Raw genomic sequence first — 14,476 nt, 5'->3', positions numbered from 1 at the left:
GACAGAACAAGTCAAAACCAGGGTTAAAAGACAACATTCATCGGTCTGCAAGACTACACACTAAGTGTGGGTTATGAAGGACAGAAGACTAGTGACCACGCTACCTGACAGCACACTCATCTTCTGGCCGAACGCTGTGAGCTTCCCCTCTGACCCTGAAAATACACAGTTCTGTTAGTGCAAAAACATACTTTACACTTGGGTGTTGTGCCATGTGTGTTCAAATGTTTCTTAGGTCATAGTAAAGTGAGTTGTCCTTGCCTCCCAGGATGCTGAAGAGGTGTGTGATGACATCCTGTACAGCGCTAGGGTCACTACACTGCTTGGCCAGGTTCCGCATGGCCTGCACTGCCTGCTCCATCAGCTGGGGATTATTGGCCTTCAGCTGACCTGAAACACACAACCTGGTTACACACACAGAGAGAGAGAAACATCCTCAAAAAGCTACATTTCTACATATAAAGGCCTGACTTACTTGCAATGCCTTTTCCAATATCCATGGCATACTGACTGAGGTCAAGAGTCACTGAAGCCAGTAGACAGGAGACGGCTGAAGGAGAGAGGAAATTATATCTTGAAAGGACAAAACTACAATACATAGTAGGTAATATACACAACATTGTGTTTGATTGTGATATTAGCTACTGTACTCACTCTGCATGGCGTTCTCTGGGCTGCGGAGCATGGCCTTCTGCAGGGCAGGCAGCAGCAGCTCCTTGAACTCAGAGTGGGAGACATGGCGCAGCAAGGAACCACTCTTGTCCTGCAGAGGAACACAAAACACATTACAGAGAAGAAGTTTTAGCACTAACACCCAAAATATATTTTGCAATACACATCAAATTGTGGCTATGGGAGGTCTTTAGGTTGTGAATTGCGATCTTTGGGTCTCACTGACAAAAGCAGTTTCAGGGCCAGTCCAGCACCACTCACCAATAGGTGTTGGTGTGGTCTAGTCTTGCTCATGAGGACTGCCTTCATATACAGGTCCAATATGGCACTCTAAAAACAAAATAGAGGCTTGGTTACAGATATAGATTTTTTATTATTATATAGAAATATTTTTCATCTAATTGAACTCAAATAACAGACTCACCTTGTGTTTCTCTACAGTGGCCATGTCTTTGTGAGTTGTGCAAAAGTCCAGACACACCCCCAGCAGAACCAGTGAGCTGGGGTTCTGCTCCAGACTCAACAGTGTGCTTATATACTGATCCGCCAGGCCAGGGTTCTGGAGAAAAACAGCAGAGACAAGCATTTAAATCATAGCAAATCCAATATATTGATTTTACACTGGACCATGATGACAGTGTCCAAATATTCCTTATAACCGTCTGGCGTTCCTTGAATACCAACCCCACACCTCCCTTACCTTTTTCCATAGGTGGCTCAGGTTCTTCAGGGTTGACTTCAGTGCTGTTGCTTGAGCCCCTCCCACCACTTCAGCCAGCAGTAAACTCTGTACCTCCACCTGTCAGAGGAAAGATAGTGAAGCATGGATGGGTGGATGCAGAAACAGTAGTAGGGCTTAACAAGTCCCTATACAACCAAATCCAACATCCCATCACCTGTGTGGAATTGACGACATCTAAATTCATGCCGAAATCGTTTCACAGTATATATGTAAATAGTGATTGCTGGGAGGTGAAAGGCATGGCTTCTATAAGCAGTGTCTGATTCCTTGCTCACTTACCAGTTTCTTCCAGATGGGGCACACTCTTTTCTCTGGAGCCAAGAACACAGAGCGAACCAACAGGCAGGTCCAGGCCAGCCCGGTGAAGGCAGCCGAGCCTGTACTCTTACTGACAACACCATAACAAGATGGACAGGGAACACAAATAAGGTATTCTGTATGTGGTGAAATTAGAACAATATTTCACAGAACTCACTGTAAAATGTATACAAAGCATTTAGTCTTAGCCCTATTCCTATCCCCAAGTCCTACCTGGGTGCTCCATTCTTGCTGATGACGCCACAGTTGAGGAGGCAGTGAAGGAGGCTGGTTGCTAGGATTTCAGGTTGAGACTCAGCCAGTAGGCCAATGACGGAGAGGAGAGCTCGTCGAGATGCAGCATCCCTAGAGAAGACATGTCATTTAACTCTCAACACACACTTCCTACAAATCAATAACTGGGGAATACTGAAGAGCAGTAGGCTAAGGGCACCTACCTGTATCTGTGTGGAGTGAGACAGAAGAGCTTGCATAGCCCTTTGATGGCTGGCTCTGGTAGCTCTATAAGGACATACACATTGTCAATCACTCACACCAGTTTGCTTTAATTTGACAATCCAAGACAAAAAATAAACAGAGTGAGAGCAGAAAATAAACAAATTATACTAACTACATGGGCATCGGTCTCCTCACCTTTGCCGCTAACACACTGTTTCAGTTCGCCAAGAATCTCCTTACGCTCGCTTACACTGGCTGTGGTCACTTTCACAGCAAATTTCTTCAGTGTGTCCGAAACCTGGTGCAATACACACAGACATCCAAAATCAAATGAAAGCCGCCTGGCAATGTGTGCATCTAGGATAAAGACAATCATTTGAAACAATAGTACTGAATATTCAGAAATGTCACACTGATTGAAGATGTAACTTTGTAATTAGTCTTCAATTTATCAAGATGGAAAACATATCTTCTGAGATTTTTATGGCATCATCAGGCAGATAGTGATCAGACCACCCATAACAATTAAAACATTTAATTGAGCAAATTTCTGGATACTGAGGTGTGGTCACCAAATACAATATGCCATTCAGAAGACAGTCGTGTTTGGCTTCTCATAATAGCTAGCAAACAAGTACTGTATAGTATATGTTCTACCTAAAATTGGCTGTTGCCAACAAAGAACAAGTTCATGAAATGCTTCATTGTCGCTAACTGCTAAATAAATTAGAAACTAGGCTGGATGAAACCTACTCATCTAGTTGGTGTTTCGATTAATCTAAAACAACGGATTTGGTCACCACGAGAAACTGACTAGCTAGTTAGCCACGTACTGCTAGTTAGCTGGCTACTATATTTACGCGACCTATGGCTAACGTCAGCACTCTGTACTAGCCAGGTAACGGTTAGCTAGCTAGCTTAGCCAGCTGGACAATGTTTAAATCATTTATTTTACGGGAAACCCTACAGGCAGCCACAATAAATGAATTATCCCTCATATCATATCTTCCCTATCAGCAGTATGTTGTTGACAAATCCTCGAGGAGGAATCAGCTCCATTTTAAACATCAGCGACACAAACCTGCGTGTCCGCTGCCATCTTGCCGGTCTCAAACTAGGGAGAACTTGTAGTCACTTCCGGTTCATGATACGAGTGATCATCACTTCAAGGACAGTAAGTACTGTTTTCTTGTTTGTTTGTTTATTTTATTATTATATTATGTCATTTTTAAATAAATAAAAATATTTGAAATTCCATACGGTTTGAAGGATACAAATTAAAATGTGTTACAATCTTTAAGAAATATGTATAGATTTTTGTAACACAAACGTCACAAACAAACAGTAAGCACAAATACAGAAACACATACAGGGCTTTTACATTCAAAGACATTTGAAAAGCTTAAGAGTATCAGTTGATTTCGCCAGGGGCGCAACTTTGGTTTTAGAAGTGGGGAGGACATTATTCCCCCCAAGTGAAAGTTGTGCCCCTTGATTTCATTACCTTCTTATTCTTACAGAGCATAGTATTTAATATGTCTTGCTCCCAGACAAATTAAACAACTTCTTTGCGCGCTTTGAGGACAGTACAGTGCCACCGACACTGACCGCTACCAAAGACTGTTGGGCTCTCTTTCTCCATGGCCGGCCCAGACGGCATCCCTAGCAACGTCCTCAGAGCGTGTGTCTGCACAGCTGGCTGGTGTGTTTACGGACATATTCAATCAATCCCTATCCCAGTCTCCCAAGAAAGCTAAGGTAACTGAACTAAATTACCATCGCCCCATAGCACTCACTTGTGTCATCATGTAGTGCTTTGAGAGACTAGACATGGATCATATCACCTCCACCCTACCTGTTACCCTAGACCCACACCAATTTGCTTACCGCCAAAATAGCTACACAGAGGATGCAATAGTCATCACACTGCACACTGCCCTATCCCATCTGGACAAGAGAAATACCAATGTAAGAATGCTGTTCATTGACTACAGCTCAGCATTCAACACCATAGTACCCTCTAAACTCAACATTAAGCTTGAGACCCTGGGTCTCGACCCCGCACTATGCAACTGGGTCCTGGACTTCCTGACAGGCCGCCCCCAGGTGGTGAAGGTAGGAAACAACATCTCCACTCCGCTGATCCTCAATCCCACAAGGGTGCGTTCTCAGTCCTCTCCTGTACTCCCTGTTCACCCACGACTGCATGCACGCCTCGGCTTGATTACCAACAACGATGAGACAGCCTAAAGGGAGGAGGTGAGGGCCTTCGGAGTGTGCTGTCAGGAAAATAACCTCTCACTCAATGTCAGCAAAACAAAAGAGACGATCTTGGACTTTAGGAAACAGCAATGGGAGCACCCCCCATCCACATCAAAGGGACAGCAGTGGAGAAGGTGGACAGTTTTAAGTTCCTCGGTGTACATATCACCAACAAACTGAAATGGTCCACCCACACAGACAGTGTGGCGAAGAAGGCGCAACAGCGCCTCTTCAACCTCAGGAGACCGAAAAAATGTGGCTTGTCACCGAAAACCCTCACTAACTTTTACAGGTGCACAATTGAGAGCATCCTGTCGGGCTGAATCACGGCCTGGTACGGTAACTGCACCGGCCACAACCGCAGGGCTCTCCAGAGGGTTGTGCGGTCTGCACAACGCATCATCTACAACAGGAAGGCAAAAAGATCATCAAGGACAATAAATACCCGAGCCACTACCTGTTCACCCCGCTACCATCCAGAAGGCGAGGTCAGTACAGGTGCATCAAAGCTGGGACCGAGAGACTGAAAAACAGCTTCTATCTCAAGGCAATCAGATTGTTAAACAGCCACCACTAACACAGAGAGGCTGCTGCCTACATAAAGACTTGATATCATTGCCCACTTTAATAAATGGAAAACTAGTCACTTTAATAATGCCACTTTAAGAATGCCACTTTAAGAATGTTTACATATCTCGCATTACTCATCTCATATGTATATACTGTATACTGTATCGTTCACTATCTATTCTTTACAATCTATTGCATCTTAGCCACTCTGTCACTGCTCATCCATATATTTTATACTTATATATTCACATCCCATTCCTTTACTAGATTGTGTGTATTAGGTTTTGTTGTGGAATTTGTTAGATATTAGGTTTTGTTGAGGAATTATTAGATATTACCTGTTAGTTACTGCTGCGCTGTTGATCAAGAAGCATAAGCATTTTGCTACACTCTCAATAACATCTGCTAACCATGTGTACGTGACCAATAAAATTTGATTTGATTTGAATATGGCAAGGTAATTATTTATATTTACCTTAAAAAATATTGGTTTCTTCTATATATGGTTTCTTCTAAAAAATTCATTTTATAGATTTAACAAAAATTATAATAAAATTCATCACATTATTTTTGTTAACAGAGAATCTTGGACTAAAAAAATAACATCACAAGCTTGCAGATGGATGTCCCTAACAAATCTTTTACACAGCCGAAGTTCCACCCAGAACATAGGGACATACACACATTGGAAAAACAAAGTGGTTCTGTCCCAGATTGACGAAATGTACATTTCTCCTCAACATACAAATACTTTCATTGGATGGCTAACATCTATGAGTAATTTCAAAGAGTGTTTCCCTCACTTTGTTTGTGAGCACATATGTGTATGATAAAGTCCATACCTTCGGCCAATTTACAACACAGCAAGTTCCACATACCTTTTTCTATTGGAACAACACTGTCAGGAAAAGCTTCACTAATTAAAGAATTATTGCATTTTTTAATCAATAATTGAGACACTGTTAATTACTATCTTTGAATTTACAAGTGATGGATCTGTAATGACAACAGTTTGTTTCTAAAGGGTTTTTAAAGACCACCATTACTCCACACACAGAAACGTGTGCAAAGCTCTCCCTCGCCCTCCGTTTGGCAAATCTGACCATAATTCTATCCTCCTGATTCCTGCTTACAAGCAAAAATTTAAGCGGGAAGCACCAGTGACTCGGTCTATAGTGGTTAGTTGAAGCAGATGCTAAACTACAGGACTGTTTTGCTAGCACAGACTGGAATATGTTCCGGGATTCTTCCGATGGCATTGAGGAATACACCACATCAGTCACTGGCTTCATCAATAAGTGCATCGATGACGTCGTCCCCACAGTGACTGTACGTGCATACCTTAACCAGAAGCCATGGACTACAGGCAACATTCGCACTGAGCTAAAGGGTAGAGCTGCCGCTATCAAGGGGCGGGACTCTAACCCGGACGCTTATAAGAAATCCCGCAATGCCCTCCGACTAACCATCAAACAGGCAAAGCGTCAATACAGGACTAAGACCGAATCGTACTACACCGGCTCTGGCACTCGTCGGATGTGGCAGGGCTTGCAAACTATTACAGACTACAAAGGGAAGCACAGCCGAGAGCTGCCCAGTGACACAAGCCTACCAGATGAGCTAAATAACTTATATGCTCGCTTCGAGGCAAGTAACACTGAAACATGAATGAGAGCATCAGCTGTTACGGACGATGGTGTGATCACACTCTCCACGGCCAATGTGAGTAAGACCTTTAAACAGGTCAACATTCACTAGGCCGCAGGGCCAGACGAATTACCAGAACGACGTGTACTCCGAGCATGCGCTGACCAACTGGCAAGTGTCTTCACTGACATTTTCAAACTCTCCCTGTCTGAGTCTGTAATACCAACATGTTTCAAGCAGACCACCATAGTCCATGTGTCCAAGAACACTAAGGTAACCTGCCTAAATGACTACCGACCCATAGCACTCACATATGTAGCCATGAAGTGCTTTGAAAGGCTGGTCATGGCTCACATCAACACCATTATCCCAGAAACCCTAGACCCACTCCAATTTGCATACCGCCGCATCAGATCCACAAATGATGCAATCTCTATTGCACTCCACACTGCTCTTTCACACCTGGACAAAAGGAACACCTATGTGAGCATGCTATTCCTTGACTACAGCTCAGCGTTCAACACAATAGTGCCCTCAAAGCTCATCACTAAGCTAAGGACCCTGGGACTGAACACCTCCCTCTGCAACTGGATCCTGGACTTCCTGATGGGCCGCCCCTAGGTGGTAAGGGTAGGTAACAACACATCTGCCATACTGCCTCAACATGGGGGCCCCTCAGGGGTGCGTGCTCAGTCCCCTCCTGTGCTCCCTGTTCACAGTGATCACCAACAATGATGAGACAGCCTATAGGGAGGAGGTCAGAGACCTGACTGTGTGGTGCAAGGACAACACCCTCTCCCTCAATGTGATCAAGACAAAGGAGATGATTGTGGACTATAGGAAAAGGAGGACCGAGGACGCACCCATTCTTATTGACGGGGCTGTAGTGGAGCAGGTTGAGAGCTTCAAGTTCCTTGGCGTCCACATCACCAACAAACTAACATGGTCCAAGCAAACCAAGACAGTCATGAAGAGGGCACGACAAAATCTATTCAAATTCAGGAGACTGAAAAGATTTGGCATGGGTCCTGAGATCCTCAAAAGGTTTTACAGCTGCACCATCGAGAGCATCCTGACGGGTTCCATCACTGCCTGGTATGGCAACTGATCGGCCTACGACCGCAAGGCACTACAGAGGGTAGTGCGTACGGCCCAGTACATCACTGGGACCAAGCTTTCTGCCATCCAGGACCTCTATACCATATTTCTAGCACGCAATGATTACATTAAGCTTGTCACTCTACAAACTTGTTGGATGTATTTGCTGTTTGTTTTGGTTGTGTTTCAGGTTATTTTGTGTCCAATAGAAATGAATGGTAAATAATGTATTGTGTCATTTTAGAATCACTTTTATTGTAAATATTTTAAATTGCCCGAATGGCACCAGAACATCAAGATGAAATGTATTTAGAATTTTGTTCCAGCAATACGGTGCATTAAAATTAAAAGCAAAACCTAGGAACCTCAAGAGTTAACAAATCCTGTAAATGGGTTAGGCAACTCAGGTGTCTATATTTCTATAGCAAAGTTTGATAAGACAGAAGTTTGTGAAGAATGGCCTTATAAACAACTGCCAGAAGAAAAGTAAACTACAAGAAGAAATGCTATACTATTATCTATAAAGGCCTTGTGAAACTCTGCCGTTAATCCATCATTGCCCCGGGAATTAAAAAATAATGAATTAAATATATAGTTATACTTCTTGAACATTCAGTTTCCTAATTTACAGTTATTGGATTAATAATAGACTTAAATATTTCTGAGCGTCCTTGTTATTGAGTCAGTTTGTAAAGATTATTGTAAAAACTAGCTACAAAGGTAGAGATTATTTTACTATCTTCACTTAAAACCCCATCAATTGTTAGTTTCCTTAAAACATTCATTTCAAAATTTCTCTTTTCCAAGCCAAAAAAATATGTACTATTTCTCTCGCCTTCCTACATCAATTGTCTTCTTGATCTAACAAAAGCCCCTCTAGCCTTATCTTTGTACATGTCAGCTTATTCATTTAGCAGTCTATGTAACTGAATGTCATACAACTGTGTACCTTCTTTTTGATGCTCAGATAGGGAAGTCATTTCATTGACAATGCTTTCTATCCTTAACTTATTTTTTGATGAATGTTCCTTGCCATGCCTCATTGTCAATGTTCTAATCTGAAACTTTAGTAGTTCCAGTATTGCCTATTGTAAAAACGGTGGGCTGGTATGCCCTCACCCGTCTGAGCCGTCGGCTGTGAATGTCCTCGTCCGCTAGTACAATTATGCTGACTGTGATTTGGGTTCTGACCCTCCAGAGGATGTCTGGTAAGAACAATGCTAATGCTTCTTTTTTCAGGGTTTTTATTTCCTTTTCCTCTTCACACAAACACACACACACACTTTTGGTCATATAACATGAATCTTGACTGGGAGTGAATCTTGGTGGAATAGTATTTGTAAATCCGAAGGAATTGTGGTTATTTCGATGCACACACCACATTCAGGTATTCTTGTTACTGTCCACAATAAAAATAATTCTAAGAAATGTGTGTTTTCTTTCTGCGGACAATGATCACACTCATACCTGAGTGGGTGTCCAGATGCGCCTTTCCAAGCGCTCTGATTGGTTGGGAATGGCAGGGCTATGATGTGTGGGAAAACTAAGGTAGCATGAACCGCCAAACTAACGGGACTCGAGGGAAACTGAAGGAACTGTGAGGGAAAGTTAGGTAGAAAGGAGGGGAGCAGGACGGCCTTTTTTACATCCACATTGATCATAATCAATGGCTAATGTCCAGCGTTCTTCAATAAGGTAATTGACATTTGCTGTGAAATCTTCAAATTGCAATAGAGTGTTATTACATTTCCAATAACTCACATTTGACTGTTTCTGTGAGTCATCACAAAGATTCAGTTTTAGTATGATGACTTTATGATCCCATAAAATAGCAGGTTAGATCTCAATCTGATCAACTTTAGGTTCGAATTCATTGGATATCAGCAATAAATCTATTCTGGGCTGTAGAGTGAAGTTTTTGTTGCTCCAAGATACATCTTTTACCATGGGTTTTCTATACCTCCATATATCAATAACATTCATACAATTACATAATACAGATGATCTATTACCTGCATCGTGTGCTCTATGAGGATATGTGTCTATGGTATTGTGTAGAACCATACTAAAGTCTCTGCGGAAGGAAAATGATCTACGAATGAATTTGGATTCTCTTCTATATCCTCCAATAGTTTTTCATTTGCATTTCTTGAGCTATAACCAGAAACATTACAAAGTAAGAACTGCTCTACAGAAGTTTTAATTACTCAAAGGACCCAGTGACTTCTTGTATCAGTCTTGGTTTGGGAATAGTGACCCCTGCAGAATGATTTGTACCTTTTGAAAACCATAGATCATTGCCCCACTGGTTTAAAAAAAATTGCACATCCTCTGAGCATGAATGGCATTCTTGTATGAAAAGAGAAAAAAAAAAGCATTTATTTTTATTACCACTTTAAAGACAATACAGTCACAATCAGACCGATGTTTCACCGGATGTATAAATGTAATTGGCATTTTCACTCACTACCAAATATGGTGGTGAGAGGAAGCTCAGTTATCAGCAGTGGGAGAAGATGGAGCGAGATGGATTTTGGCCGACATTCTGCAAAGTTTCTCATCGATTAAACTTTGAATCTCAAAACAGTTTTCTATTTCAAAAATAAGAATCTCTTACGAACAGATTTCACTAAGTTTTGCAGACTTTCCCATTTGCCAAAGTTTCAATGTAAATTGTCCGGGTGGCCATTTCATTAATTGTTCTTATAGCTTGGGGGTAGAAGCTGTTAAGGAGCTTTTTGGGCCTATACTTGTCGCTCCGGTACCGCTTGCCGTGTGGTAGCAGAGAGAATAGTCTATGACTTGGGTGACTGGAGTCTTTCACAATTTAATAATAACAGTGTGATGACAAATGTGATGTCTCTGTTATGTTGTAAAACATTTATTTTTTCAGTGAAACACTGAGTTGAAAGAACATTTTTGTTTGTTCTTTATTATCTAAAGAAAGGATGTCATGTATGTACATGTACTTACCTGGAGTGCCTGAGGTTGACGCTGTTACTAATTACTACATGTGATCTTTATTATTATTATTATTATTAAAATTTTTACCCCATTTTTCTCCCCAATTTCATGTCATCTGTACTTGCACTTAACCCATGACATCTGATAAACATTGTTATTTTACCCGCATCCCTGCCTCGATGTGTTATATTACACACTCCTTTGATATAAAGTTGTTTTTGACAAAAATTATAATGAAAATGTGTCAGTTTGTCACTTTCACAAGGTTTGAGTAATAACATGTTCAACTACTTAAGATATTGTCTCTAATCTAGGTGGTGCCTAAGGAAGAATTTTTAACTTCTCTCATTGGGTGCGTTTGAGTTGTAAGGAGAGAAGTCAGTGGAGGTGCATCTGTGACTGCCGAAAGTCCAACACTAATGTGGTTTTCCGACAGCAAGGCTCAACATGGCAGTGTTGCCATTGTTTATAAAAGGTTATCTTAATAATATATTATATATCTAACCCCATATCACACACTCACAAACTGAAATCATAACATAATATTGTGTGTACACATTGTACAATCAATTAGTGAGAGCGCCTCAAATATCATATTTGCATATACGGTGCATTCGGAAAGTATTCAGACCCCTTGACTTTTTCAACATTTTGTTATGTTACAGCTTTATTCTAAAATGGATTAAATTGTTTTTTTTCCGTCATCAATCTACACACAATACCCCACAATGACAAAGTAGAAACAGGTTTGACACAATCCTGTCTCGGAGCTCTACGGACAATTCCTTCGATCTTATGGCTTGGTTTTTGCTCTGACATGCACTGTCAACTGTGGGACCTTATATGGACAGGTGTGTGCCTTTCCAAATCATGTCCAATTAATTCAATTTACCACAGGTGGACTCCAATGAACTTGTAGAAACATCTCAAGGATGATCAATGGAAACAGGATACACCGGAGCTTAATTTGGAGTCTCATAGCAAAGGGTCTGAATACTTATGTAAATAAGGTATTTCAGTTTTTTATTTTAAAACATTTGCAAACATGCCTCCAGCCACCCAAGCCATAAACTGTTCTCTCTGCTTCCACAAGGCAAGCAGTAACAACTTCTACCCACAAGCCAACTAAATAGCTAACATAATGGCTAGATGGACTGAGTTGACCCTTGTATTTAAAAAAACACACTCACAGGACTCTACACACTCATTCACAATGACACTCCAACATGCACACACACTTATACACACATACTCACAATTTTTAATTTTTTTTTATTTCACCTTTATTTAACCAGGTAAGCTAGTTGAGAACAAGTTCTCATTTACAACTGCAACCTGGCCAAGATAAAGCAAAGCAGTGCGACACAAACAACAACACAGAGTTACACATGGAATAAACAAGCGCACAGTCAATAACACAATAGAACGTCTATATACAGTGTGTGTAAATGGCAAGGAGGTAAGGCAATAAATAGGTCATAGTAGCAAAGTTATTACAATTTAGCAAATTAACACTGGCGTGATAGATGAGCAGATGGTGATGTGCAAGTAGAAATACTGGTGTGCAAAAGAGCAGAAAAGTAAATAAAACAATAAAAACAACATACAATCATAATTTATGCTGCTGCTACTCTGTTTACCATACAGTATCCTGATGCCTAGTCACCTTACCCCTATACATATCTACCTCTATCACTCCAGTATCCCTGCACATTGTAAATATGGTTTAGGAACTGACCCTGTATATAGCTTCTTACTTTCTCGTTTTCTTATTTTTTTTATTGTGTGTTTTTGTTCTACCTTGTTGTTTTCAGTGCTACATTGATATTGATTACTGCATCGTTGTGTTTGGCGCTTGCAAGAAAGGCGTTTCACTGTACTTGTGCACATGACATTAAATATTGAAACTAGTTTCATTCATGTCTTTGATCACGTTTGCGTTGGTCAAACAAAAACACCCTAATGATTGGTTGACAATAGAACATCCCACAATGCAGGTGATCCTGCAGGATGACGTTAGTGAACAGCAACTGCAGAAACTTTGGTCTTTGATCACATGATGTTTGTAAAGTTCATGCAGTCGACAAGTCGGACAATTTACATCCCCAGAATACAACACTCTTTCAGAGGTGATCAGCAATGGTATTGGACTTGACAAAAGTGATGCACTCTAACGCGCCATCATTGTAAATAATTTGTTGTTAACTGAATTGTTTAATTAAATAAGTGTAATTATTTTTTTATTTTTTTTATAAAAAATGTCCTCATGATGGAAAATGTCCTCAAAGATGGAAGGCAGGCTGGAGGAGGCGAGATGTGGAACCATTCTAGCCAATGAGAGGGCAGATACGCTTGTGAACAACACACCATGGAGATAGAGGACTCGTTGTATCTCAATTTTAAAGTAGTATATTTTCTTCTTGTTGACCAAAGTTACCACTTTCATTAACCAGGTTTCCAACCTTTTTATGCTTGTAAAGTACATATCGGATAAATAAAAAAAATGTCATGACAGGCCAGGTTGGTGATGGAAACATAATTTGTCGGTAAACTTTCCCAATGTTGACAAAACAAAATATGCTAGACAAGGTGGGATCTTTTTGTGTCAGTAAAATTAATTATGCGAGAAATGTATGTGGAAACGCCATTATGCATATAATAACAACATATCGAAGTAATTTTGGAGTGGCGCGATGATAGTGGGAGGACAACACAACCTATGACCCGGGAAACCATGCAGTTTATTAGGCTACAGATGAAATAAATTATGATGAATTGCATAGGGTGAGCTTGATGCTGCTTTCCAATAAATATCGAGGGTCTTATTCTGGTGACATGATGACCGATGCTTGGCTGCGGTTTGACAAATAAAAATGATCTCACTCTTATTCATAAAAACCTCATGTTGATAGTCTACCCGCACTGCGAGCTGTTGGTTAGAGCGCACGTGCCAAGACCAGAGTGGGCACATTCGCTATAACGCATGTTGTTTTGGCAAAACCACCAGTGGAGTTGAAAATGCGATCGAAATCCATTAAAGTGTTTTGTAATGTGCACTACGTCATCACGCACAGCCTTTTATTCTGCAACAACTTTATTTGACGGAAACATCTCGAAATGCGCATAACCTCTCGCTTCGCCTCTTCTTCTCTAGGGTCCCTAGCGAAAACGCTCTCCCAACCTACTACGGAAATCACTTCCGGTCGTAGCTGTATCGAAGCCGTATTGAAGTGGCATCAAACGAGTGTGGCCCGTTTTGACATTTGCCCTTGGTGTGTGGAACGTTGAGAGAAAAAAAGGAAGGGTGACAGTAAAAAAACTATCAATTGAGATTTACCTTCTACAACAGTATGTGCCGAGTTAACTAGGTTGTGTATTTGCTGCAAAGATGAGTTTCAAAATATGCTTATTGCAAACTGGATCCCTGCAACGTCCATACCCTAGCCTTACCCCATTGAAGTTGAAATGTAAAATGGTTAACGTCAGAGTTGGGACGTCCCAAAGATTCCTGATAGCAAGGGCCATCAAAAGATCCACCACCTGTATGATTTCACTCCACCGGACACTCTTTCCATGCCACTTCGATAAAGAAACAAGCAGAAGTGGTTTTCATAGCAGGTTAGGAGAGCATTTTCGCTAACCCTAACCCTTTTCCTAACCTGCTACGAAAAAGTCACTTCTGGTCGTAGCTGTATCAAAGTGGCGTGAATAGAGTGTTTCTCATGTCAAGACCAGGGAGAAATTGATTGAGGATAAACAAGCTGC

At 41.1% G+C, this 14,476-nt stretch overlaps 1 protein-coding gene across 1 annotated transcript in view; it reads right to left on the bottom strand.

Annotated features, from left to right (window-relative positions):
* The window catches only part of LOC115164654 (eIF-2-alpha kinase activator GCN1), a 34,709-nt gene extending 31,392 nt beyond the window's left edge, over positions 1 to 3,317 (bottom strand). Inside the window, exons 1-12 of the mRNA XM_029717358.1 lie at positions 3,252 to 3,317; positions 2,366 to 2,468; positions 2,170 to 2,233; positions 1,946 to 2,077; positions 1,694 to 1,802; positions 1,373 to 1,471; positions 1,097 to 1,231; positions 934 to 1,002; positions 655 to 763; positions 476 to 550; positions 262 to 390; positions 105 to 155 (exon numbers count right to left, since the gene is read on the bottom strand). Of these exons, the coding sequence (XP_029573218.1) occupies positions 105 to 155; positions 262 to 390; positions 476 to 550; positions 655 to 763; positions 934 to 1,002; positions 1,097 to 1,231; positions 1,373 to 1,471; positions 1,694 to 1,802; positions 1,946 to 2,077; positions 2,170 to 2,233; positions 2,366 to 2,468; positions 3,252 to 3,269 (1,093 nt within the window). The 5' untranslated portion in view covers positions 3,270 to 3,317. The remainder of the gene's footprint in view (positions 1 to 104; positions 156 to 261; positions 391 to 475; positions 551 to 654; positions 764 to 933; positions 1,003 to 1,096; positions 1,232 to 1,372; positions 1,472 to 1,693; positions 1,803 to 1,945; positions 2,078 to 2,169; positions 2,234 to 2,365; positions 2,469 to 3,251) is intronic.
* Between the last annotated feature and the right edge of the window lie 11,159 nt (positions 3,318 to 14,476).

This window comes from Salmo trutta, chromosome 27, assembly GCF_901001165.1.
Source record: "Salmo trutta chromosome 27, fSalTru1.1, whole genome shotgun sequence".
NCBI classification, from domain to species: Eukaryota; Metazoa; Chordata; class Actinopteri; order Salmoniformes; family Salmonidae; genus Salmo; species Salmo trutta.
The sequence above is the reverse complement of the archived record's forward strand: the minus strand, read 5'-3'. Positions and strand labels throughout refer to the sequence as shown.